Genomic DNA, 25,606 nt, shown 5'->3' with positions numbered 1-25,606 from the left:
AAGAGATTTTTACAATGGTCCAAGCAAGAGATCACTGCAGTTTGGAGGAGGATGGCGGTCATAAGTAATGATGGATTCTGGATATATTCTGAAGGTGGGACCAAGAAGATTTCTGAACAGATCAGATATATGAGGTGAAAGAGAGTAAACTAAGATCAACTTTAAGATGTAGGGCCTGAGCAACTGGAAGGATAGACCTGCCATGAACTGAGATGAGGAAGGAATTGTTTTGGAGGGGAAGATTAGATGTATGATTAAATTCGAGATGCCTATAACATATCCAAGTAGGTGATCCTGGTGTTTAACGGAGAAGTCAGAACAGGAAACATACACTGGGCATCACTGGCATATAAATGTTATTTAAAGTCATGAAACTGAAAGAGATCACTAAGGGAATGAATGTGGGTGGAAAAGAGAAGTCTGAGGACTAAGCCCTGGGGCAATGAAATATTAAGAAATGAGAGAGGTGAGGATGAATCAACCCAGGGGAACTGAAAATGAGTGCCCAGTGAAGTAGATGGTTACACCAGGGTGTGGTATCCCAGACGGCAAGTGATGAATATCTCAAGGAGGAGGATCAATTATTAAATGCTGACAAATGTGTCAAGGAAAAGGTTACATACATTATTCCGTGTTATTCTTCCACAGGCCCAGCGAGGTAGCTTTAGCAATATTTACGTGTGAGAAAACTGAGTCTCAGTAAGTTTAAATAACTTGCCCAGTAAATACATAGTAGAACTGAGGTTCAAACCAAATTGGATTGACATCACCAGAATTAAACTTCATCCATGCTGTCGCTCACTGCAGAAACGTGGGGAAAAGAATGGTCTGAAAATTTTTTAAAGTATTCATAATAGGAAAATATGGAAAAAATGTAATGTTGTTACTTGTTAAGTATTTAAACACACTGTGAAAGTAAAGTGTTACCTAGAAACAGTACTTTTAGACTATTTCTAATCAAGAATAAAAAGTTGCATAAGTAACACAGCAGTATTTCGTTGAGTAAATAAGTTAACTTTAGACTTTGCCTAAATAATTATCATAAATTCTGAGTTAATAAAATTTTTTCTGGTTTTCACAATTTTTTTCAATATGGCTTTCTCCTAGAAGCAGAATTTATCAATATCCAGCTATTGCTTATAAAGGTTTGTGTCCATCACATTGGAATAAGGGTTTCACTTTATAGATTTCCAACAAAATACCAATGCCATTGAATTGAATTCTATAGCCAGAAGAATCTGTCCTAAAAAGCACAGTCTTGGTGATTTTTGATTCAGGAAACCAATCAAATTTAAATAGGAGTCTGCATTTGGAGTATTTATTCAAACAATCTTGCCAGATTTTCAGCTGTCAGATAAACTGTCAAATTTACATATACCAGTTCTTTAAAAGTACGAGATTTTCAGGTTCTCAGGAAGTATTTTATTTTCTCAAAAGATCCAGTTATTTGGCAACATTGCTGACCAATACCCTGCTCACTTATAAGGACTTTCATCAAAGAAAATCTGTTTTTCAGTGTAAAGCTGTGCTTGACTTGCACAGCCCACACTTCCCCTCCTGGCATTCTTGCATGCTACCTGGCTTATCCCTTAGACCAGTTTCAACAGTTTTCCAGAAGGGTACCTCAATGCCCTGAGCAGGCACGCACAGCTTATCAGGATACTTTCGCTACCTGTACTCTGAACTGCCTCTTCTTTTCCTAGAGAGGATATATCAGCTGTCGGTTTTATATTATGTCCCTGCTAGGATCTAAGACCTCCTTAATTCCAGATGAACAGCATGTAACTGTAAAAGTTAACAAATGATAAATAATTGTAATCGAATAAAAAATGTGTGCACTGCCATCAGTTCCTTCTCCCCCATTCTGCCCCGACAAAGGAGCTAAAATATTGTAGAGAAGTACTTCCATTAATTCATCTCTCCCTTGTCTTTATACAGCTTGGCAACAGATACATTTCCCTGGTTAGTTTAAGAAGTTGTTCAAAAATTCCTGGCTAAAATAAAATCTTAAGTGAGGAAAGGGAAATTTTGCCATGCCTAAAAATAAAGCCTCCTCCCCCCACCCGCCCCATGAGATTACTTATTACATCTGTACAAAGTTTAGAACTTCAGACTTTAGGACATTGAGGTCATCCAGAGGTTACTTTTCTCCCAGTCAAATACAAACATAATAAAATTGCTCACTCCCTTCTCCTCCCTGCCCCCCTTAAAAGAGAGCCAAAACCACAGTTACATGTACTCATATGTGATGCAGAATTCTATTTTTGAACTCAGACAGAATATATCATTAGTCATTTACAGAAGGAAACCATTAACATCTAAAAGGATGGAGCAGCAGAACTCCTTCATGTTGCCAATTGCTTCTAGAACTAATTCTAAATACAGCAGTGGCTGGAAACATATATATTTGTGTGTATATAAACATATATATATATATATCTGTATGTTTTCTGTTATTTAGAAAGATGCAGTTTTTCAGTTCACTTATGCAAAGTTATGAGTATATAAGTATTAGACCCTAAAAAGGAAGAAAAATGCAAAACTGTACTAATTTTTCTGCATAATCATATCTGTTTAATCATCTGCTTATTCTTCTACTTAATCATATTTTGGGATCAAACATTATTTTTAGAACTTTATGTTGCTTAGAAAAGTTAATATTACCCCAAATTGCTTAAGTGCTAACAATTCATGTTAATGTTGTACATATTTATCATAAGAGAGAGTTTCTCCTTTAAAAAATACTTACTCAAAAAAGATTTAATCTAGAATAGAGACTGTAAATTTTTAACTTATTAATACATTTTCTTAAGGAAAACTTTAAGAGTTTTCCTTAAGGTTTTCCTCATTTTCAAACTTTCAAATGCCAGGAACGGTGCTTCTTATATGACATGTTGATTTTAAAAAGAATATTACTAACACACATTCTTAATGGAGAATTACATATTATACAGAATGATGCATTCTAAGAGTGTTTATGGAAAAATTTAAGCGTTGTCAACATGCTTGGTAGAATTTTTTAATACAGCCAAGATTCAGAGTATATGGAATAAAGGAGACTTTGGAACAAATACTACTTTAATTCTTGAGCATTTCAGTAAAATTGACTAGTAAAATAAATTGAAACCACACTATGAGGTCTCAGATTTGCAGATGAACCATTACTCTACTTACATTTCTTTTTATTTCCCTCTAACTGGATTAAGTAATAAAGGGCAAGGGTCATGGTTAATTCATCATTGTATTCTCCTTTGTGCTTTAAATATAAGCTGCTCGATAAATGTTATGGAACAAGTGAACAGACTTTTCATGTTTTGTATATATTTTGCAAAATATATATTAATTCTTCGGGTGCTTTGTGATTTTATTTTCCCCAAAGAAAGTTCTTGAAATGAAAAGTTCATAAGGGTTAAGATAACTGAAGGGGCCCCAAATTTAAAACAAAACAAAATAAGACAAAATAAACAAAAACAAGAAAGAAAAGACAGTTCCTGACAAAAAACTTTCTGGTGCCTTTTTGTAAACCTGTTAGTATAATCTTCAAATGTCTTTAAATTTTAATGAAAAAAGACCACTTCTTTGCATGTCTTTAAAATATTTAATCTTTTCTGGCTTTCTCAATTTTAAATTCTTATTTCATGTGTTTCTGTTCACTTATTTTAATGCCTAAGGTTAATTTTTTTTTTAATTTTTTTCTTGAAAAAGTCCTCCTAATTACTGAGAGATTACTACTTCATTTGCATAACTGTGATAATGCTGCTGGAGCAATCTCTTGTCTGTACGTTATTACAGCACCAGCTATGAAAGTTCTCAAGCTTAGTGAATGTCAAGATGAAACACTCATTACTAGCTAGGTTCTTGGGGTCCTTGATATTTTCTTGCTAACCCATCTTTATAACATGTACATATTTTCTGAGTTGAACCTGGATTTGTGAAAAGAATAAATGAGATTCAATTATGCACAGCGTAAGAGAGTTTTCAACAGAACCTTCTTTAAGTGTAATTTTGATAAAAGTAAATGGGCTTTTAAAATTATCAGTTCTCTTACTTTCCTCATTTGTATGTAATAAAACAGCAATTATGGTTAAGCTAGCCTATATTTACAAGGCGATGGTTTTAAGATAAAATCTTCAAAGAGAAGATTCTGCATTACATAATTAGAAATATCTTCATTAAACCATCTAATACTTTAAATTCTGTATTAGGGAAAAACATTTAGTGTCTTCATGGTGTCTCTTAAATATTTCAATATTGTCGTCTTCCCTTTGGTTTATTTATCGCTATTCCCTTTATTCCCAGGCTGCCAAGAGGCTGCTGCTAAATTAATTAAATAAATAAATAAATAAATAAATAAACAGGCAAACAAACAAACTGTTCTCTTTATTTCCAGAGCAATGTCATCCTGTTGTTGGATACCACTAGCCAAGCCCTTCATCGTCTCATCTTACCTTCAGAAGAGTTTACACTTAAGAAAACTTCCTGGTGGAACAAGGAGGAAGCTGTAAGAAATACCCAACTTGTCCAGCAAATTGCCAAGGATTTTCCATAGCTTTCTAACCGTAAAAATGCATGCCTGCCCATCCCTTGCGGTGCCTTTTGTTTGCTATAATGCACAAGAGAATTCTCTTATTACTTGTAAATTTTAATATGATACAAATAGGTAGAATACATACATATATAATTCAATATCAGTAGCTTCTTTTTGTATCCATCATAGTCACATGAAGACTTGTCAGGACGCAACTCACAATAATAGGACATCATGAGCCATTTGAGTGTGGTATTCATGACAAATCCCTAACATGCACTTTAATAGTCACTTTAATAGTTTTCCAGTTACGAGTTTATGTTTGGATTTATGTAATGAACCTATGAGTGCAACAGCTGATTACATTTACTAGATAAATAAACGTTTTAGCTTATTAACTAAATTAAGCTAGTAAACATTTTGGCTAACCAACGAGAATTTTTTCTGCCATTTAGAAAAAGATAATGGATATAAAATAAGGCTTACCCTCTGCCCTGCACGACAGCATACTTAGGTCTTAAAAGACCACGAAGAAAAGAGATATTTTAAATGTCATAAATATATCCAAATCTAAGAAACAAAATATTTCCTATGTATTTATGCTGTGGTACAAATTCCACAGTTAATCACCAGATAGCATGTTTATTTCTAACCAGTATTTGGCATTTTTTTTAATATTCTTTTTTAAAAATATTTATTTATTTATTTGGTTGGACCACCAGGGAAGTCCCCTAAAACATTATTCTAAAGATGTTTTAGTATGCAGTTCACAATTAATTTTGAAATATATTTTAATCTATGTTACCGTAAGAGTCTTGGAGTGGATAAAGAGGTAGCTTCTCAGAGAATTACATGTTTTACACTTTGAAGAACTTTATTTAAGGAAAAGCAGCTGAATAGACATGAATGCATCTGACACATTTAAAGTGAATATTTTGTTTTGTTTTGTCTCTAGGAAACTTACAAAATGTGTAAAGAATTTGCACACAAAAACTGGCTAGTATTCTACAAAGAAAAAGGGTGAGCTCTTTGTTGTAGATTTAATCTGGGATCCTTATTGTGTCCATTCTATTTCCTCCTTTAATTATGCTTGTTTATTGTAAAACTAATGTAATAAAATTAGAAATATTTTATTCTAAAAGTATCTTATCCCACATTGCAGAACATTGAAAAACAGACCTAAGAAAAGACACTGCCCATAATTCCGTCTACAACCACTACTAGCATGGCCGCTCTCACTTCTCATTTTTAATTCTTATGCATACCTTTATATAGTTTAGAGTTTTATATATCTATTTTCTCAATTAACATTTTTCTATGTTATTATCTAGTCTTAAAAACATTGTTTTTAGGGTTGTATAATATATCATGAAATGACTGTGCCATGGTTACTCAACCAATATCCTCACCATTTCCTTTCAGACAGTTTTCTTTTTTGTTGTTTTCAGGAACGCCCTGGCTGTGCTGGATGTTCTAGAAGGGCGAACTCACACCATCTCACTTCCCATCAACCTCCAGACAGTTTTTCTCGTAGCAGAAGACAAATGGCTTCTGGTGGAGAGCAAAACACATCAGTGGGTAGATCTACGTAGCACCTCATGGAGTGTGCTCAGTTAGCCAGCATCCTGTCTCAGTTAGCCAGCTCTGTCTTCCTGTGTCTGTCTTTTAACAATTTCTGTATTTGGCAGCATCTCTATAGGTGAAACTTCGAAGAAGAGGGGACGGGAAAATTTAAATAAATTAAATGTAACTTTGCAGAGTAATTATAAAAGTGTTTCAGAAGATGACCTTGAAATTAACAGTGAAAACATAATGACTTTTACAACTGATCTGTATTTCTTTAGGATTTTTCCTGTTAGCACACTGAGAATTCACTGTATTCTTGCCAAACTAGAGATACTTCGAAATAGATTTTTAGTTTATCCTCTCTTCAAAGGGCCACAGTCTCCATCCAAATGCTGTTGCTTTTTTGTAACTTCACAGAATCCACCCCTTAGAAGCTTCTTCTTCATTTTATCTCGTGTGCTCTTATTTGGTTATGTTTATGTTTGTGTTGCCTCTTCCATTGGACCGTATACTTCTTGATGAAAAGGACATTATGTGCACTCGGCATAAGTGGGGTGCACAGTAAATTTTGAGTCACCCTCCCTCATGCATTACACCTACTGGATTCATGCAGATTCTCTGGCCCTCTGCTGACAAGCAGAAGTGACCTGCTGCAAAAGATTCCTGGCTATTTATATATTCCTATATTAGAAATCTTACAGACAAGTAGATCAAGAGGTTTACAGCAGTGAGGGCTTCTGTCCCTTAGCTGGTCACAAATCAGAGGTTGGGCTCCCCCATACTTGCTGATCAGTCATATTAACAGCAGGCTCCATGATAGTACGGATGTGTCTCTTTAGAGTCGCTTTTCTTTTTTTTTTTAATGGCCCTTCCTCTTACAGGAAGTATTGGATTTTCAGTTCACATTTATCACTGCGTTGTTATTATGCACTGCTCTTATACAGTGTTAAGAAGTTATTTTTTTAATTCATGATGAAACTCTGAAACTGCAAATTATACTCAGAATATAAAAAGGAGGCTTTGGGGCTTCCCTGGTGGCGCAGTGGTTGAGAGTCCACCTGCCGATGCCGGGGACACAGCTTCGTGCCCCGATCCGGGAAGATCCCACATGCCGCGGAGCGGCTGGGCTTGTGAGCCCTGGCCGCTGAGCCTGCGCGTCCGGAGCCTATGCTCCACAACGGGAGAGGCCACAACAGTGAGAGGCCCGCGTACCGAAAAAAAAAAAAAAAAAAAAAAAGAAGGAGGCTTTGGCGGGCGCGGGCAGGATATGGAAACTCTGATTTTTCCTAGTCTGGCCTCGTAGTTATTAGAAAAAGAAAGACTTTTCACTTAGATGTTTTGTCTGTTTACAGGAAATATCTTTTAACTAAGCCTGCACACATCGAATCTGAGGACAGTAGGGTTTGCCAGTTGTATGTGCTGAAAGAGGAGCTGCCTAGCACAGGGTTTGGAGTCACACAAGGTAAATACTGTGTTCTGTGTGTTTGTGGCTGTATAGGTACATGCCTGCATACACACTGTCCTCTAGAATCATTTAAGGACAACAATATCAACATGTTAACTTTATACCAAAAAAGAAATCTTAGTCACTACACTAGAAACAGTAAGCAAGAATCTATCGTCTTTTAAATTCTGTCTTTGAATTTTTTAAACTAACAAGTCAGAATGTTTACATATATGTAGGTTCCAAGTCTATTTTAGGATTGCATCATTTCTTTTTTACACAGCCCATCAGTATTTCTACTTTGTTCATCACAGTTTTGGGGGGATGAAAAGTAATTATGAAAAAAATTCTAAAATATACCATTGCTAAGACTGGTTTGGGCCAGTTTCACCTCTTTCTGCAGAGTGCTATTATATTAATCTTGATTGCTAATAAAAATTTGAATTCTTGAATAAATACTTGAAATCACTTTGAGAAGATGCCATGATTGTGAAAACTGAGTTTTCTCAGACAAAAAGCCATGAGTGTAATTGAAAGCGTTTTCTCTTTTTTGATTTGTGCTTTTCTGTTTGAGTTGGTGAGAATGAATCTTGCAAAAATTAATTCCTGGAGCATTTTAGGGGCATATGGTGTTTAACGTTTCTCTGACACTTTTTAGAAACAGACTTCAGCATACCTCATAAAATTTCAAGTCATCAACTATCATCTGAAAATCTGAGTTCAGCTGTGGGACAAAAGATTGCCTCTCCTAACCGAATTCTTGCAGATGAGAATAGTTATGCTACAGTCGTTGTTGGTTTCCCAGATCTCATGGTAAGCATAAATTTCTTAAATGATTGAATAACTATTTCTTCCCCCCGTTTTGGCCTATACTCTATAAGCCTATTTGAGGGGTAATTAAAAACGTAATAATTTTCTGGTAAGCATTTCAGATCAACCTTCTGTTTTCCAGACCAGTCATTAAAAAATTCATTCTATATGGTTTCATTGCTTGTTAAAAATTAACATATACATTGTAGTGCAATTATATAATTTAGTAAAGGAAAACCAGGATTCTCCATACATGGGAGCTCATGTGACAGGTAAATAGTTAACCTACTGACAGTGATTTTATATCATGCTATCTTAATGTGTGCTCATGTCATCTGTCACGAGGGACAATTTGAGACTAACAAAATAATATTTCTTCCAGAATTTTTTAAAGTGAAATATGTTGGAGTCTCATAACTGTAGGTTAAATTTTTCAACACTCATGAACACCAGTCCACTTTCCACTGAGTTTTGCTCTGATTTATATCTTTGCTGCATCCAGATTATACTATAAATGCTGGTGGTCTCAATTTAATTTGCTTTTAAATGGATCCTTCTGCTGTTATTTACTATTATCTGTAAAGAAGAGGCTATTCATAATTGACTTGAGGTGAAACTAGGTACCATCTTCCCCTGATGGAAATGTGAGAACATGAAATATAAAGGTTATTTCAGCCCAAGTTGCCATCTCATAACCTTAGATGTAACTCCATGTGTTTTGATTAAACATTTAATTTTCATAATTTCCTTTGTAGCTTTTAGGTGGGATGATAGAGTCACTTAAAGATAAAAATATTGGCTCTGCTTAATAGTACACCAGTCTCACCTGCCTCAAAATTTTAATGTAATTAATGAATGATGAGTACTTCAGGGTATAAGACTTTTGAAATCCAAAACCCGGTGGATAATGTGTGGCTTAGGACTTTGCCACATGTCTTCTTAATTATCAAGTAAAAAACATGTGCTGTGGATTATGTACCTGAAAATGAAACATGTTGTTGGAATACAGCATCTACGGCAGCCTTGATTAAATGAAAGAGTTATGTTTAATATGCTTTCTACAATGTTTGCTGCTATCAGTAGAGAAAATACTGGAGCTACTTTTCTGAAGGTGGAACTGTTTTAAAAATTGATCTTTTGATTGAAGAAATGAGTATAGAAATATAATGTCACTATAAAAAGGTAAGAAAGCTGAGTATAAGGTAATGTTTATATTGACCCTCTAGAAATCCTTTGTAGACTGTAGGACTAGTGACCTTGTTAAATTAAAAGTTGCATCTCCATATTTATTACCCACCATATCGGAGATGTTCGTGAATTTTTGTTTAATGATAGATTAGATCATTCAGTTAGACAGCCTTTCAGCATTTTATGAGAGCAGTCATATTTTTTAGACCCCAACACAAGTCAGGCACTCTACTATTCTAAACCATTTCATACATGATAATTAATTTTTACAATTGCACAAGGTTTTATAGATAAAGAAACAAAAACAGAGAGGATATATCCCCCAGGCCACAAAGATATTGAATAAGGGATCTGGGATTTGTGCTCAAGGGTGACTGACCCTCAAACGCATATCCTTCCTACTATATACTACAGTGCCTTTCTGACTTTATGTGAATTTCTTTTGATTCTTCACAAAACTATTAACAAAAGGGCATGTCATCTCTTATTAACTTTTTATAGCATTATCAAAGGCACCTAAATTATTATGAACTTATTATAATTCTCTTAACCTACTACCAGATGGCTACAAAAACCGACAGCAAGTATCATAGTGAATCCTCAGTAGTGAAACGTTAAAAGCATTTGTTTCGACATCAAGAGTAAGACAAGGATATGCACTACCACCACTTCTACTAAACTTCTACTAAACACCACTTCTGAGCGTCTTAGACATGATCCATTAGAAATTTTTTTTAATACCTTGACTTTCCTCAAAATTAAAAACCTCCATTCTGTAAAAAAGACACTGTTAAGAGAATGAAAGGGCAGTCTACAGGCTGGGAGAAAATATTGGCAAATCACATGTCCAACAAAGGACTTGTATCCAAAATATATAAAGATTTCTTAAAACTCAAGAGTAAGAAAATAATCCAGTATAAAAAATGGGCAGAGTGGCCCATTATGAGGTGTCAGAGGTCAGAGGCTGAGCAGATGAGCAAGATATCTGTAGTGTGGGAGGGAGTAACAACTGGCGATTGGGAATCAAGTCCAGCCAGGATGAAGATGGTACCCATGAAGGGGCATCCTGGTGTGGGATGTGGGAGCCCAAGTAAGGTGAAGAGTTTGTTGATACGTGCGCACAGCTCAGTGTGGGCTATCAGGCCAAGCAGAGTGAGGAGGGCATTGGCCTGGGAGGGAGAGTTAGTGGTGGAGATGGGAGATGAGTCATATACAGTGGAACTGAGCCAAAAAGTAAGTATATGAAGGGTAATGACGTCTAGGTTTCTCACTGTTAAAGAAGGGAGTTACAGATACAGAAGGAAAGAAAACTAGAGTGAGTCCTATAGTGGTTGGATTGGAATTGTGTGTATCTGGGTGAACTCATGGTTTTCAACGTATTTAAGTAGATATAGAAATAAAATCGGAGGTAAATGTATAAAAAAAAATGGGCAAAAGACTTGAACAGACTCTTTACCAAAGAGGATATATGGATGGTAATTAAGTACATGAAAAGATGTTCAACATCATTAGCCACTAGGGAAATGCAAAATAAAACTACGATGAGATACTACTATTGCCTATTAGAATGGCTAAAAAAAATAAATAAATAAATACTGACAATACCAAGTACTGACAAGGATGCAATGCAAATGCAACTCTCACACATGCTTATGGAAGAGCAAGGGCAAACAATAACCAAGACATTTCTGAAGAAGAACCAAGAATAAAAAGCAGAGGTAGGGCTTCCCTGGTGGCGCAGTGGTTGAGAGTCCGCCTGCCGATGCAGGGGACACGGGTTCGTGCCCCGGTCTGGGAAGATCCCACATGCCGCGGAGCGGCTGGGCCCGTGAGGCATGGCCACTGAGCCTGCGCGTCCGGAGCCTGTTGCTCCGCAACGGGAGAGGCCACAGCAGTGAGAGGCCCGCGTACCGCAAAAAAAAAAAAAAAAAAAAAAAAGCAGAGGTACTTGCCCAACTAAATTTCAAGGCTTATTATAAAGCTTTAGTAACTAAGACCACATGGTATTGGCCTAGGGGTAGAAAAATATACAGTAGAACAGAATGGAATGCCCAGAAACAGCTGCCTACATACATGAAACTTTTCTGATAACAGTGCTGATCAGTGGGCAAAGGTTAATGATATTTGAACAATTAGTTATCCATGTGAAAAAAAGATAAGCATGGAGCCCTGCCTCATACCACTCTCAGAAATAAACTCCTGAGGGGTTAAGGAACTAAATGTGAAAGGCAAAACTTCAAAATGTTTAACAAATACATAGGAGAATATCTGTGATCTTGGAGTAGAGAAGGATAAATAGTTATGTGGTAAAAATTTTAAGTAAAGCAAGAGAAAATAACACAAAATTTCAGAAGAATTGAAATCTAGGGAATATGAAAGAGAGGTGATTGAAAAGGGGCCTTCCAGGGGCTTGAGAAATACTGGTAATACTATTCCTTATGCCAGATAGTAGATGCTATAGTATAGTTATTTATTTATAGTTACTTAAATTACCTGTATTATTATATTCCCTCTTTTTAGCTATAATTCAAGATAAAAAATGTGTTGCATATTTCACACTTGTCTGAAAATTATGATTATTGATGAAGCAGCTATCTTCTGTGCCAAATTCAAAAAGGTTAAGGAATAATTTGATTTTCTTATATTTGTGAAATACGTTTACCACTGGTATCTGCTTAAAGGACTGCATTGTAAAAGTTGTGAATGTAGTTTATAATACTTCAGTGCTTGAATTTCTCTCCTTTTTTTTTTTTAGTCACCTAGTGAAGTTTATTCTTGGAAAAGGCCAACGTCTTTGCATAAATCGAGGGTCACTGATACATTCTATGGAGGGAAGAAGAAAATTGGAACTCCAAAGCAGAGCAATTGTGTGACGCTTTTGGATATTAATCAGATAGTCAGGATTTTGCCCCCAGGAGAAGTCCCTCTAAAAGATATCTACCCAAAAGGTAAGAAACTTACCATTCCTATTTTATCAAGCTAGTCAAAGGTAGTTTGGTTTTGGTAGGGATATTTAACTTATCATTATCATTTTATATTTATGAATATGAATAATTTTAACAGGGTTTAGTAGCTAAAAAGACCTATATGTGCTCAGAAGGGTTTCACTAAACTTCTCATAGGAGTTTAAGACTTTTGCCTTAAACTCCTGTGTCTAAAGGCCAGGGACTTATGCAGCCTGATTCACTTACCAGTGCTCTGAAAGTCAACTTATGTTTATTACTGCATATCTTATGCCAGGTCCTGTGCTGATCACTTTTCCTTGTATAAATTCATTTAATCGTCAAATTCCCATTCTATCATTAATGTACTCTCAAGTTTATATGCAGGGAAACTGACAGAGAGGTAAAGTAACTTGCCGGGGTTCTCCCCAGCAGTGGTCAGCAGAACCCAGATTTGCACCAAAGTCTTCCAACCCAAGGCCACAGCTATGCTTACTGAACCACACTGGCTTTCATCATAAAGGATAATTATGAAAATTTTTGATCATTGAGCCACTGATTGTTATTTGCATCATAGTGGTAGTAATATTGTCCTGTGTTTACATTCATTATATTAGTGTGGACTTCATAAATATAATACTAAACACATTATAATAATCTGTTACTGGGTTTGAAAAGTCCTGGTTATATGATAATGTTAGAATTAGTTCCTTCCAAATAAATCACCATTTCCTTAGAATGTTTTTTATGGTAGAAGAGGCAGGTGAATACACTGACAATTGCAGTGCAGTGCTATAGGCATATTCACAAGGTGATATATAAACACAAAGGAGAAGCTTACAACCCAGGCTTGTGATTCCGAGCTGACTCTTGAAAGAACAGTGGGAGGGAATTGGATGAAGGAATTGTTCCAGGAAGAGAAAACCCCGTGAGAAAGGTACAGAGGCATTGCAGAGCACTCCAGGAGTTACAAGAAATTCTATACCAGAATTCAGTGCACCTTCATCCACCCAGAAACCAGTGAGTCAGCCCTGATACTTCTCCCTCATCCTCCACATCATCATCAATCAACATGTCCTTTTGATACAACCTTAATATACCTTACGTCCACCCACTTGTCTACAGTTGAGCTGCCAACATCCAAATCACCACCATCTTGAACTGGAACGCTGCAGTAGCCCTCTGACAGAGTTCCCTCTTCCATTCTTCCCCCACCCCCCATTCTCCACACATCAGACAGAGTGTTGTTATTTAAGTATTTTATTGTTCTCATTTGTTCTTATTAGGGACCAGTTACACAGAGTAAAATTCATCCTTTTTAGTGTATGGTGCTGTGAGTTTGACAAATACATACAGTTGTGTAACCATCACCATAACTGACAGAGAACAGTTCCATCTCCCCAAAAACCTCCCCTGTGCCACTCTGCCATCAAGCCTTCTGCCTTCCCCCAGACCCCCACTGATCTGATTTCTGTCCTTATTGATTTGCCTTTTCCAGAATGTCATATAAATGGAATCACACAGTATGTGGTCTTTTGAGTCTGGTGTCTTTCACTTACTATTATGTATTTGAGAATCATATATGTTGTGTGTACCAGTTGTTTGTTCCTTTTTATTGCTGAGTAATAGTCCATTGCATGGATATACCACAGTTTGCTTATCCATTCACAAGTTGATAGATATTTGTATAGTTTCCAGTTCTGGGCAATAATTAATGAGGCAGCTACGAACATGTTTGCACAGATTTTTAAGTGAACATAAGTTTTTGCTTCACTTGGGTAAATATGTAGGAATGGCATTTTTATGTCATATGATAAAACTGCCCAACTGGTTTCCAGAAGAGCAATACCATTTTGCATTCCTGTCAGCAGTGGTGAAAGTTCCAGTTGCTCTGCCACCTTTTCAGTGCTTGGTATTGTCAGTTTTTCACCATTCTAGCAGGTGTGTAGTGATAGCTCATTATGATTTTAATTTGCATTTTCCCTAGTGCCAAATGATGTTGAGCATCTTTTCATATCTATCTTCTTTAGGGAAACGTCTCTTCAAATCTTTTCCCACTTTCTGAATTGGATTACTTGCTTTCTTTTTAATGATCTTTGAGTGTTCTTTATATATTCTAGATATAAGTCCAGTATCGGATACATGCTTTCCAAACATTTTCTCCCATTTTGGTGAAGGGCCAAATCTCTTATGTTTTCTTCTAGAAATATCATATTTCTAGATTTTACACTTAGGTTTGTACTCCACTTTGAGTTAATTTTCTTATATGGCGCAAGGTGTGGATTGAGACTCATTGTTTTGCGTGGGGATAGCCAATTGTTCCAGTACCATTTGCTGAAAAGATTGTCCTTTTCTATTCAGTTGTCTTTGGACCTCTTCAGAAAATCAACTGACCACATATGTGAGTCTGTTTATGGATTTTTGTTTGTGTTCCATTCATCTATATTGTGTTGGCCAAAAAGTTCGTTCGGGCTTTTCCATAACACCTTCCATAAGATGATACGGAAAAACCCAAACGAACTTTTTGGCCAACACAATATGTGTCTATCCTTTCACTAATACCAGACTCTCTAGATAAAGCAGAGAATCTTTGTCATCATCCACACTTCATTCATTTTCACTGCTGTACATACAGCACAGTCAGTTTATTCATCTGTTCTCTATTGGTACACGTTTACGTTCTTTACAATTTTTTGCTATTACAAGTATTCTTGTACCAGTCTCCTTGTGTATATGTGGGGAGTCTGTAGGGTATATATCTAAGAGTGAAATTACCAAATTGTTACCCAAAGTTATTGTTCCAGCAGCATAAAAGATGAGGCTACTCACCATCCCCATCTTCTCTTGCAAAGGTCAGACCTTTTATTGTGCACATCCCTGATTTCTAGTAAGTTTGAGTATCTTTTTATATGTTGTGATTTACTCTTCTGAAAATTGCCTGTTTATATATTTTTGCCATTTTTCTCTTGGTTGCTAGGAGTTTTATTTATCCTCATTTTTTAAGGTAATGTTCCTTAAATATTCCAAATGTATAGAAAGTGCTTAGGTTAGTGTCTGACACAAAGGAATAATATTTTAAATACATTTATTTATTTATTTTTGGCTGCACTGGGTATTCGTTGCTGCGCGTGGGCTTTCTCTAGTTGCGGCGAGCAGGGGCTACTCTTCGTTGCGGTGCGTGGGCTTCTTATTGCGGTGGCTTCTCTTGTTGCAGAGCACGGGCTCTAGGTGTATGGGCTTAGTTGCTCCGCAGCATGGGGAATCTTCCTGGACCAGGGCTCGAACCTGTGTTCCCTGCATTGGCAGGCAGATTCTTAACCACTGCGCCACCATGGAAGCCCAGGAATAATTTTTTAAATGTGGGCTGTAAAAAAAAAATCCTAAGAGAATGGTAAAGGGAGATCTCAGGATGCTAGCTGTGCACAGGCCTAGGAATCAACCAGATTCCTAGGATTAGAAAAGTTGAGAAGATTTCAGGAGAGATGCCTCCAAGACAGTGAAGTTGATAAACCCAACTATTTGAACACATTAAGAAATTTTGACATAGGGAAAACTTCGAGGATGAATTTGTGCTAGGTACATAAAAAAGTAAACCAACAACAAAGCATGATTATTAACTCCATGAAAAGAAAAAGCAATAACGCTATGATAAGGCATAGCTCAGCTGTACAGAGCATTTATATAATCATAACAACATAAGTGCTGGATGTTAATCTAATGAAAAATTTTCATATAAATGTACTGGGGGATGGGAAAAATGAGGTGGTAGGCAGGGGGAGGGGTATGTGAAGAGTTAAACTCTCATCTTACATGGTGAGAAGTCAATAAATAATGCCTAAAACTAAAACATGAAGACAGCACCATAAGGATGAAGGTGAATACCAAAGAAACAGCTTTAAGAAGTTGAAAGCATCTCTGGGAGCAGAACATGAGGGGTGAGAGGAGGAAAGTCAAGGCTGATGATTTTTTCCTTCCGTCTGTTTGACTCTTTAATCTATGTGCCTATAGATCTCTAATGGTAATTCAAGCTAAATTAATCTTTTTAAAGTAAATAGAATCCCACCACCTGATTAGTCAGGAACTAATGCACATCAGCCTTTTATTAAAGAAATCAATAGCAATTGTAAAGGCTACTCTCCTGGTGGCTTTTACAGAGATGGTATAAATTGTGGTTAATGCAGATGGGGAGAGATTTACTTCTTTCTTCCAATCATTTTCCTTCTAGTTAAACATTAGGTTTTTTTTTTTTTTACTTTAAATCATAGGCCTCAGCTCTTTAAATACAAAATAATGACTCTTGATTGAAAGCAGTGTACTGTTTTCTGAACTTTGAGTAAATTCAAAGATTCAGTATCAGCACAATCTCAGGGCACACATCACTCTTTTAATCTGTGAATACAGAAGTACATTTAACCTAGTAGTTAACAGAAGTACATCAAATTACATTGCTTGAAGGAGTGAATTTTTTATATAATTTCATCTTCCCTCTGAAAATGCTCTTGGTTACTTTGTCTGACGGTTTTTATACCCCCTCCTAACCTTCGCACTGTGCGTCTAAGCTGTCCCCACTCTATATGGGAACCGCGCACTAAATGCTGCAGCAGTGACTTCCCTTTAATCATTAGTGAACTAATCCTGAACTATTTATACCTCTCTTCGAAATCCACCTGGATTATAAATGTAATGGAAATTTCCTGAACCTCCATCCTCTCTACAGTTTTGAAACATTTAAAATGGATAGACAAGGATTTGGCTAAGTTTGGAGGGAAATCTGGCCACAGTTTTCACTTCCTTAATTCAATCATGTATTCTGAGCTGATTTATTTTCAAATCCGGAAACATCCATTCTGATTATTTTTCAAGCCGTGCCATTACCACCATCACTACCACCACCCTTGAAGTGCTTTATAGCCACAAATTGCCTTTTCTGATACGTGAAAATATGTTTTAGCGCAAGGAATAAAATTCTTGCTTTCTCCTTCCTGAAATAGACACAGCCATTATTGCATTTTCTCATCCTCTTTATGCCATGGAATTAACTTGCACACTGAAAAAAAAAAGAAAGAAAGAAAGAAAGAAAGCTGTAGAAAGAAAGATACTTAAAATGTGTTGGCTTACTTTGCTTTCTCAGTCAGTCTAAAAGCACTGGTGGCGGTAGCTCAGTCTAATACTACTACTTGTGAAAAGGAGAATGCGTCTAGGTGGCAGGCCAGATGCAGCTGGCTAGCTAGACAGCGCTAGTGATCCCAGCCGCTTCAGTAACTCATCTTTTTTGGCAAAGAACCAGGGTCTATAAGTAATTCAACCCACTTCAGTTAGGTGCTAGCCGCAGGAACTGTCAAAAATGATATATGGTGCAAAACTTTGTCCAAGACTGACCTTATATCCCAGGCAACGTTTCCAATGCAGGCGGTGCATGACTTACGATAAGCATGTTGGCTTTGTACAAATGGCTATCTGAGGATGGCCAATTCAGCTGGGTGGTCGGGTTACCATAGTAACTCTCCTTCCTTACTCTCTGCTGTCCGTGGACATCACTTTCCCTTCCTCCTGCCCCCTTTTGCCCTCTGGGACCACTCCGTGCCTAGCTCTGCAGCTCATACCTGGCCCCAGGGCTGTGATTCCCACCCTAAAATCCTTTCGAAGTCCCTAAAGGCTCACAATGATTTAAAAAAAAAAAAAAGGAGCTTTCCTCTTTATGCTGTGGGCTCCTCAGACAAGGCAGGAACCACACACATCTCTTTCCTGTGTATCCCCAATGCTTCGTATAGTGTCTGGTGCAAAGTAAGCTCGATCACGTTTGTTGAATAAATAAGAGATATATTGAGGTTTTCAGATGGCCTACTCAAAAAACTTCAGCTGCAAACATGAAATTAAAATGCCAAGTTTCTTATTTTTTGTAAACTACATTGGATAAATTCAATGTGGACATTCCGGATATCTCATTCTAATCAGAAATTATAATAAGAGGTAGACAACAGACAAAATTCTTTAAGAGTATGGGTTCTTTGTAGGGGGATTTTTTTTTTTAAAGAGACATTGGTGGCCAAGATTTTGTAAAATAAGGCATTTTTAAATTGCTGCCCTACGGTCAGCTCAGGTAGGATCTTTGTGGAGCGGTGGGCAGAGCAGAGATCTTAAAGCCAGAAGAAAGGCCTGGTTTTGAAAGCCTTCTCTATCTATCACTCTCCAGGCAAGTCCCATTATTATACCACCTCTGTTAAGTCTCTACTTCCTCATCTCTCAAACAGGAATCCAAGGTCTTTGTTGTTGTCAGTGTTAAAAACACTATCTACAAAGACTAAGCAGTGTTCCTGATGCAGTGTTGCTGACACAGTGGTGGCAGCTGGTGATGACGAGCATGGTGGTGGTACTCAGGGCTTTGGGGAAAAAGTCAATAAACGCCTGGAATTTGCTGGGAAACAACTCTAGAATTGGAGTTGAGGACTCTGTTCCCCCATATCTCATCACCCTCTCCTTCCCCGCCTTTTCATATTCTTCATGACCCAGAGTCCTCGCCCCACTGCTCAGTCCTCACCTCACCTTCTCTTGTCTTGAAGGGTCCTAATAGTAACAGCCACTGTGGGTGGAACAACTACTAATTGGGTGCAAATAATGTTTATGATGCTCAGATGCTGTCGTTATCCCCATTTTACAAATGGTGAAGGCAGGTCTCAGAGAACTAACTTGGCCAGCGTAAAACATAGTTAGGAAATATCAGAGCCAGGATTTTCTACCAGGCCAGTCCAGTTTCAAAGTAGGTGCTGATTCCACTGTGTTATACCGTCGTCGTTGTGATTTCCTGGGAAGGAAAAAGAGAATTCAAATGATGAAATATTTTCAAATAAACCGTAAGTGCTAAAATAAAACATTGACCCATTTGGGGAAGCTATCAAAGAAAATGAAAGGAATTTAGGTAGTGCTCTTGACAGTAAAGAATCACTAACATGCATCTGTTTCACAGTCTCTGTAGTTCCCTGACAAAAACATAATTCTGAGAGTCTCGCCTCAAGGCTGGAATTGGCCAGCCCAGGACCTTGTCAAGTGGGTCCCAGAGTTCTGCTCTACGCTCTAAACTTCATTCCACTTTTAGCAGCATCCATGCTTTCTTTAGGTCCTATTTTTGTATCATGCAGTAATTTAACCCTCGGCTCGTGTCTTGACTTGTTTGCAGATGTTATCCCTCCACAAACAGCTGGTTATATAGAAGTCACTGATCTCCAATCAAAGAGACTCCGATACATCCCTATTCCTGGGTAATCTGTTTTCACCTTTGTTCTTAGCTTGTGTGTCAGATTAAAAAAATGAGTGAATTCTTATCGTGTACTCTGAATAAATGTGTGCTTTTTGCTTCCTTAAATAGCAAGCTCTTTTTTGGTTTTTTCAATTACAGTTGGTTTATATCTTGCTGTCCTGCATTCCTTTTTTTTTTTTTTTTTTTTTGGGCCATGCCGCATGGCATGCGGGATCTTAGTTCCCTGACCAGGGATCAAACCCATGCCCCCTGCAGTGGAAGCACGGTGTCTTAACCACTGGACTGCCAGGGAAGTCCCTGTTCTGCATTCTTTACTGCCATTTTTATTTTCATTCTGGAAAAATGTTTAAATGTTACCTAGGTATAAGTCTAACAGCCTTCAAGCCTTCATTTTTCCTTGTTGATCTGTCCTAATGATAAATTTTTTTGAAACAGCATTTTTTAGTACAGCAAAACTTTTCATATTTATTAACTCCGTATATTAGTTTTCTGAGGTAAATGTATTCAAGATGTCAAAGGAGTTTAAATAGCATTGGTTTAATATTGTTTTTAAATATGTAACTGAGCATCTACCGTCGTGAAGGCTGTACAGTAGCCAAAGGATTCCAGAGATTTGGAATGGAGCTCGTTACCACTGGCTGCTTTTATTACTGTTCAGCAGTGGAAGCAAAGCATTCAAACTAACTAGACTAAGGGTATAAAAGGAGAAGCAATGATGCTCCATCTCTCCCTTGACAGACACATGTGTCCTCACCTGTAGCCCATCCCTTTCTGGATGCATCCATGCCCGATCTCCCTTTCTCATCCTAAGCGTGTGCCTGCTTTTGTATAGACTGATGTACATCCCCTCCTAACATGTACTCCCTCACAGGCAACTGAGGCCTCACAACACAGTGGTTAAAGGCTCACCCAAAATCCTGGGGAAAGGAGCCTGGAGAGGCTTCCAATGTCAGAGGAAGGCCAGCTACCCCTGTCAGTCACCCAGACGTCACCAGACCTCCTGTTGACCCACGCCTCCAACTCCCAGAAGAAAATTGCTCAGCGTGACAGTACAGAATAACTCAGAAACAGTTTCATTTCTTAGGACCTTTTAGTCAGGTTCGAGAAATATGAAGAATAAAAGTATTATCCAAAGAAATAGATTTACTTGTTCCAACATATATAAGAATGTCTTCTTGGAACATCTTAATGTGTCAGTTTAATGAAAAATAGCTTTTTGTCATTTGGGGGAATTTCTTATTCCATTGTATGTTCATTAAAACATACTATTAGGGCTTCCCTGGTGGCGCAGTGGTTGAGAGCCCGCCTGCCGATGCAGGGGGTGCGGGTTCATGCCCCGGTCCGGGAAGATCCCACATGCCGCGGAGCCTGCGCGTCCCGAGCCTGTGCTCCGGAACGGGAGAGGCCGCAACAGTGAGAGACCTGCGTACCGCATAAAAAAAAAACACATACTATTAGTTCAAGTAGCAAAAGAAAAGAACACCTTTTTTTTTTACATTTCTAAAGCATGATGATTTTTTTCAATATTTCTCTTAATTTCTCCCTAATTGACCCTAGCTTTTTATTTCAGTGCTTTTCTCTGTTAACTTTCTGTATGAACCATATGTTATACCTGCCATAGAAGTAACATCTGGAAGGGCAGCTATATATATTCAGCCAGTGCCAGCTGATCACCATACTTCATTCATTTAGTGCTGTGCTGTCCAATAGAAATAGAATGTCAGCCATATATGTAATTTTATGTTCTTAGTAGTCACATTAGAAAAGTAAAAAAAGAAACAGGTGAAATTACCTTTAATAGTGTTTTATTTAACCCATTATATTTAAAGTATTACTGTTTTGAAATGTATTTAATATAAACATTTTAATAATACTTGACATTCCTTTTTTCTTCTGCATCTTTGAAACCCAGTATGTATTTTACATTTACAGAACATCTCAATTTGGACTTGCCATATTTCAAATGCCATGTGGTTTAGAGTCTGTTCATTATCAGTATATCCTGAGTTTCTCTTGAGATTAACTATTGCCGTTTTTGGCATATATGTAATCCAAGGGAACAACCCATCTGGATTTCAGTTTTGTTGCTGGTTGCTTAAATTTAGTATTTTGCTAGATAGCAGGAATTTTCCATTTGATGGCTAACTTCCAATAATAGAAAACACAGTAAAACTATATGTGACTGCAGGGCCAAAATGAATACATCACTTTCACTCTCAGTAAAATGTGAGTATTATTCCTCAAATTTTTGTATTATTTGCATTTGTAAAATGATACTACTTAGCTCTGATATACAGGAGTATATAAATCTGGGCTTCACTCTACTATAATTCTATGTATTCCTTAAAGACTTCGTTATTATATATAAAGGGAATGTGCATTTTTTTAAAAAAGGTGAAGAAGAGATTCTAGACCTGGCGTGCAAGTTGTAGCAAATATGTGATATCTTCAAGCACATTTTTGACATACTGAAGAAATTGCCCCTGTAAATGTAAAGTTTCATGGCGGAGAGTTAAATAAGCAACCAGTAGGTACTGTGCTCAATAGAATCGTTCATATTGAGCACTTGCGGCAGAGTTTTAAACATCACAGGTGGAGAAATTTCATTACTCTGAGTACCCTTTTACTTCACCATCTGTACCTACTAATTCTTTTCCTAAGGCAAATATTTTTTGAGGGAGCACCATGAGATGAATCCTGTATTATATCAAATGTTATCTTCGTTGAGTCCTTCTAGTACTGTGAAGTAGTTCTGAAACACTTCTTCCATCCTACTGTTTTTGTTCTCTTCATATAAACATTTTCTAAGACTTGCATGTTCCACCACATCTGGCTTTGTCACTCTGTGTTTAGTATCTACTAAGGCAGACTGATAAAAAGGCTAAAGTCGCCTTGATCTATTCTTTAGTATATTATAAGAATTTACCCACTATGTAGTAGTTTTGTGGTTTTAACAAATCTACATTGATAGTGTATTATGTTTTTATTATGTTAGATCATCCCTTTAGACCATTTATTTCATACAGAAAATATCAGATGTATTTAGAGAGCCAACACGTAATTAGAATTTATAATCTGTGTTTCTTTCGTGTCGTGAGAGCTATACTGAGGTAAAGGAAGTGTGCAGTTGACTCTTATAGGTGAAAGTTGCATTCCTAGAAATGACTATTTCTGTATATAATATCAGAAATAGGTATATGTATGAAATATATAATACAAGAAATATATAAATTCTTTATTATAAATCCTTATAACTTTCTAAGTTAGAAAAGGCAAAATATTAAATATAAATGCAATTAAAGCACATAAACAAGACATTAGTTTCAGCACTGACCTTAGACCCCTAAGGAGTGTGTCCAGCGCTGAGGGTATGTGAGGTGTCAGTTGGTGTAGAGTTTCTTTCTTCCTGACAGTGAATGCTAATGTCATCCAGGATCTACAAATACAGGAATATGTAAATAACCAGTAAATAACTATGTATTTTTTCCTTACATGTGGATCTGTTGGTACCTTATCTTTTAATTGTGCTTACTATTAGAATGTTTTTTTAAAGCATTACTTTTCTTACTGAAGTATAGTTAATTTACAATGTTGCGTTAGTTTCAAGTGTAAGCAAAGTGATTCACGTATACATATATATATATTCTTTTTCAGATTCTTTTCCATGATAGGTTATTACAAGATATTGAGTATAGTTCCCTGTACTGTACAGTAGGTCCGTGTTGTTTAACTATGAGAATTCTTTGTAGGAAGTTTAATGAACCTAAATCAGGTTAAACTAACTTCATTACCTGGACTTCACTGGTTGAACACTGATTTCTTTTGCAGGTCAGACTCTCTCTCACCATATACCACGTGGCTATCTACTATCTCGGACACAGATGCACTGCTGGCTGAGTGGGGCAAAGGTGGCGTTGTCACTGTTGACATGGGAGGTCGCATCCGGCTTTGGGAAACTGGACTGGAACATCTGCAGCGGTCACTCATGGAATGGAGAAACATGATTGGACAAGAAGGTGACAGACTTATGCAGGTACCATTTGAATTGACCTTACCTCTTAAGGGTACACATTCAGTTATAAATTCATTCATTTAGTCGCAAATGCCACAGTCGTGGAAACTCCCGGCCCAGTGACTCAAATGTAGTTTACTTAAATAGCTAAAATAATTTTGGGACTCATAACAGAAAAAGACAGATCTATCCTTCTAGATAGTTAAAAAGTAAAAATGTGCCTTTTTTGTCTGTCAGTGCTTAAATATATAGGTTCCTCACCTCACAACATGCAAATACAATTATCAACTTTTATTTTTTAACCTTAAGCATTAATCAGTTTCCAGCACCACCTTTGCATCTGTTCTCACTTCTGCCATTGTCGTCAGCATCGCCCCATGCTACCAAGGAAACAGAAATACTGAGCATCTAAAACGCAGCGCATTAGTGTAAGGCCAAAACGTTTAGACTAGAGAAGATAAGAAGAATTATGCATCCAATAGAGATGTGTTTTTACCAACCTCCTTATTTCCAGAGAATGGAAGTTTAGCAGTCATAATAAGTAGACCCAACCCTGCACTAGCAAGAAATATGGGAACAGGTCACCACAGAGGGAGGAAGCTCCACAGCTCCAGAAATGGCTCAGTCACCAGCTAATCTAGTTGCTGTCTGGAACTAATGTGAGCAGTGAGGAACGCTGTGTACCCATAAATGCTAAACCGAATTGTAAAAGGATTTATTTTATTTGTAATTTATTTATTTTAACCTTCAGAGGAAAACTTCTTTGTTTACATTTCATTTTTATCCAGCAAAAAGAAAGGTAGGTTCCTGCCAACTGTGTTGCTCTTGTAAAGAACCAGTTAACAAGATAAGAAATTTCTACAAACTACTCCATTGATATCTGATTAATAGTTACTACTTTCTGTGGTTATTTTTGTGATATTCCTTACAGGAGAAATATGTGTGTGTGTGTGTGTGTGTGTGTATGTGTATTTGTAAATGAGTAATACATATTCCTAGATTATAGGAACATCTTGAAAATCGCAAACCAATATAGGCCAGCAGCCCCAAATCCTTTTGAAAGGGTATGAGTATATTAATTTAATTAAGCTAAAACAAATGTATTACTCTAAAATAAACATGTCATTAAGTGCAGTGGATCTATCATAGTAACAGACTGAATGTTGGTCACTATCCATGACAGTAATTAGAAAATTAATTAACTGTGGTTCTGCTTCTTTCATTATTCTGAAGATTAGTTTCTTCTCCCTTTGAATTAAGCTCCTCTTTTCATTACAGTAATTGATGCCTAATAGTAAATACTATTGTGTTTGAATTTCTTATATTTTATTTCAATTTCTCATGTGTTATAACAAGGTTATAACAATTAAGTTTATCTTTCACAACAGAACTTTTAAAAGGAGTGTCACTCATGATTTTGATAACGGGTCTTCACTGGTACAAAAATTAACCCCTGTTTGTGTTTTAACCATGTAACTCTCCTCTTCCCAGTGACTTTCCTGCCTCTGTTGTACATCGCTGTATCTCCAGCCCTTAGCATGATGATTGGTACACAGTAGACAGATATGCTTGTTTATACTCATATATACGAAATTGAAGCTTTTTGACAACAAATGGATTCTTTTAACTGTCTCAGTTTATCAGTTGTAACTGAATAAGTATTGAATGAATATATATAGTTTCTAAGTTAGAAATGAACAGAAATATAGTATCTAACATCTCAAAAATAATCAAAATACTCTGCTATATTATACAAGGCAGTATCTGATCCTTCTACAAACCAAACATTTTCTAGGAAATGTGTAACTTTATGTCTCCAGTTCAAAGTGCAGCTATAATAGAAATAACTTATTCAGTAATA

General features: G+C 36.8%; 1 protein-coding gene across 3 annotated transcripts in view; it reads left to right on the top strand.

The window, feature by feature from the left end:
• Window positions 1-25,606, top strand: part of VWA8 (von Willebrand factor A domain containing 8) — a 359,206-nt gene that overhangs the window by 240,455 nt on the left and 93,145 nt on the right. For all 3 annotated transcript variants that reach the window (XM_027116169.1, XM_027116168.1, XM_027116171.1), the window contains exons 30-37: window positions 4,391-4,501; window positions 5,484-5,548; window positions 5,977-6,102; window positions 7,447-7,556; window positions 8,197-8,351; window positions 12,292-12,484; window positions 19,653-19,734; window positions 23,562-23,766. In XM_027116169.1, coding sequence (XP_026971970.1) covers window positions 4,391-4,501; window positions 5,484-5,548; window positions 5,977-6,102; window positions 7,447-7,556; window positions 8,197-8,351; window positions 12,292-12,484; window positions 19,653-19,734; window positions 23,562-23,766 — 1,047 coding nt within the window. The remainder of the gene's footprint in view (window positions 1-4,390; window positions 4,502-5,483; window positions 5,549-5,976; window positions 6,103-7,446; window positions 7,557-8,196; window positions 8,352-12,291; window positions 12,485-19,652; window positions 19,735-23,561; window positions 23,767-25,606) is intronic.

The sequence above is a fragment of the Aethalodelphis obliquidens genome, unplaced genomic scaffold (assembly GCF_003676395.1).
Source record: "Aethalodelphis obliquidens isolate GAN/ISIS:26980383/991018 unplaced genomic scaffold, ASM367639v1 scaffold16, whole genome shotgun sequence".
Taxonomy (NCBI): Eukaryota; Metazoa; Chordata; class Mammalia; order Artiodactyla; family Delphinidae; genus Aethalodelphis; species Aethalodelphis obliquidens.
Note: the sequence above shows the minus strand (reverse complement) of the source record. Positions and strands in the feature narration are given on the sequence as shown.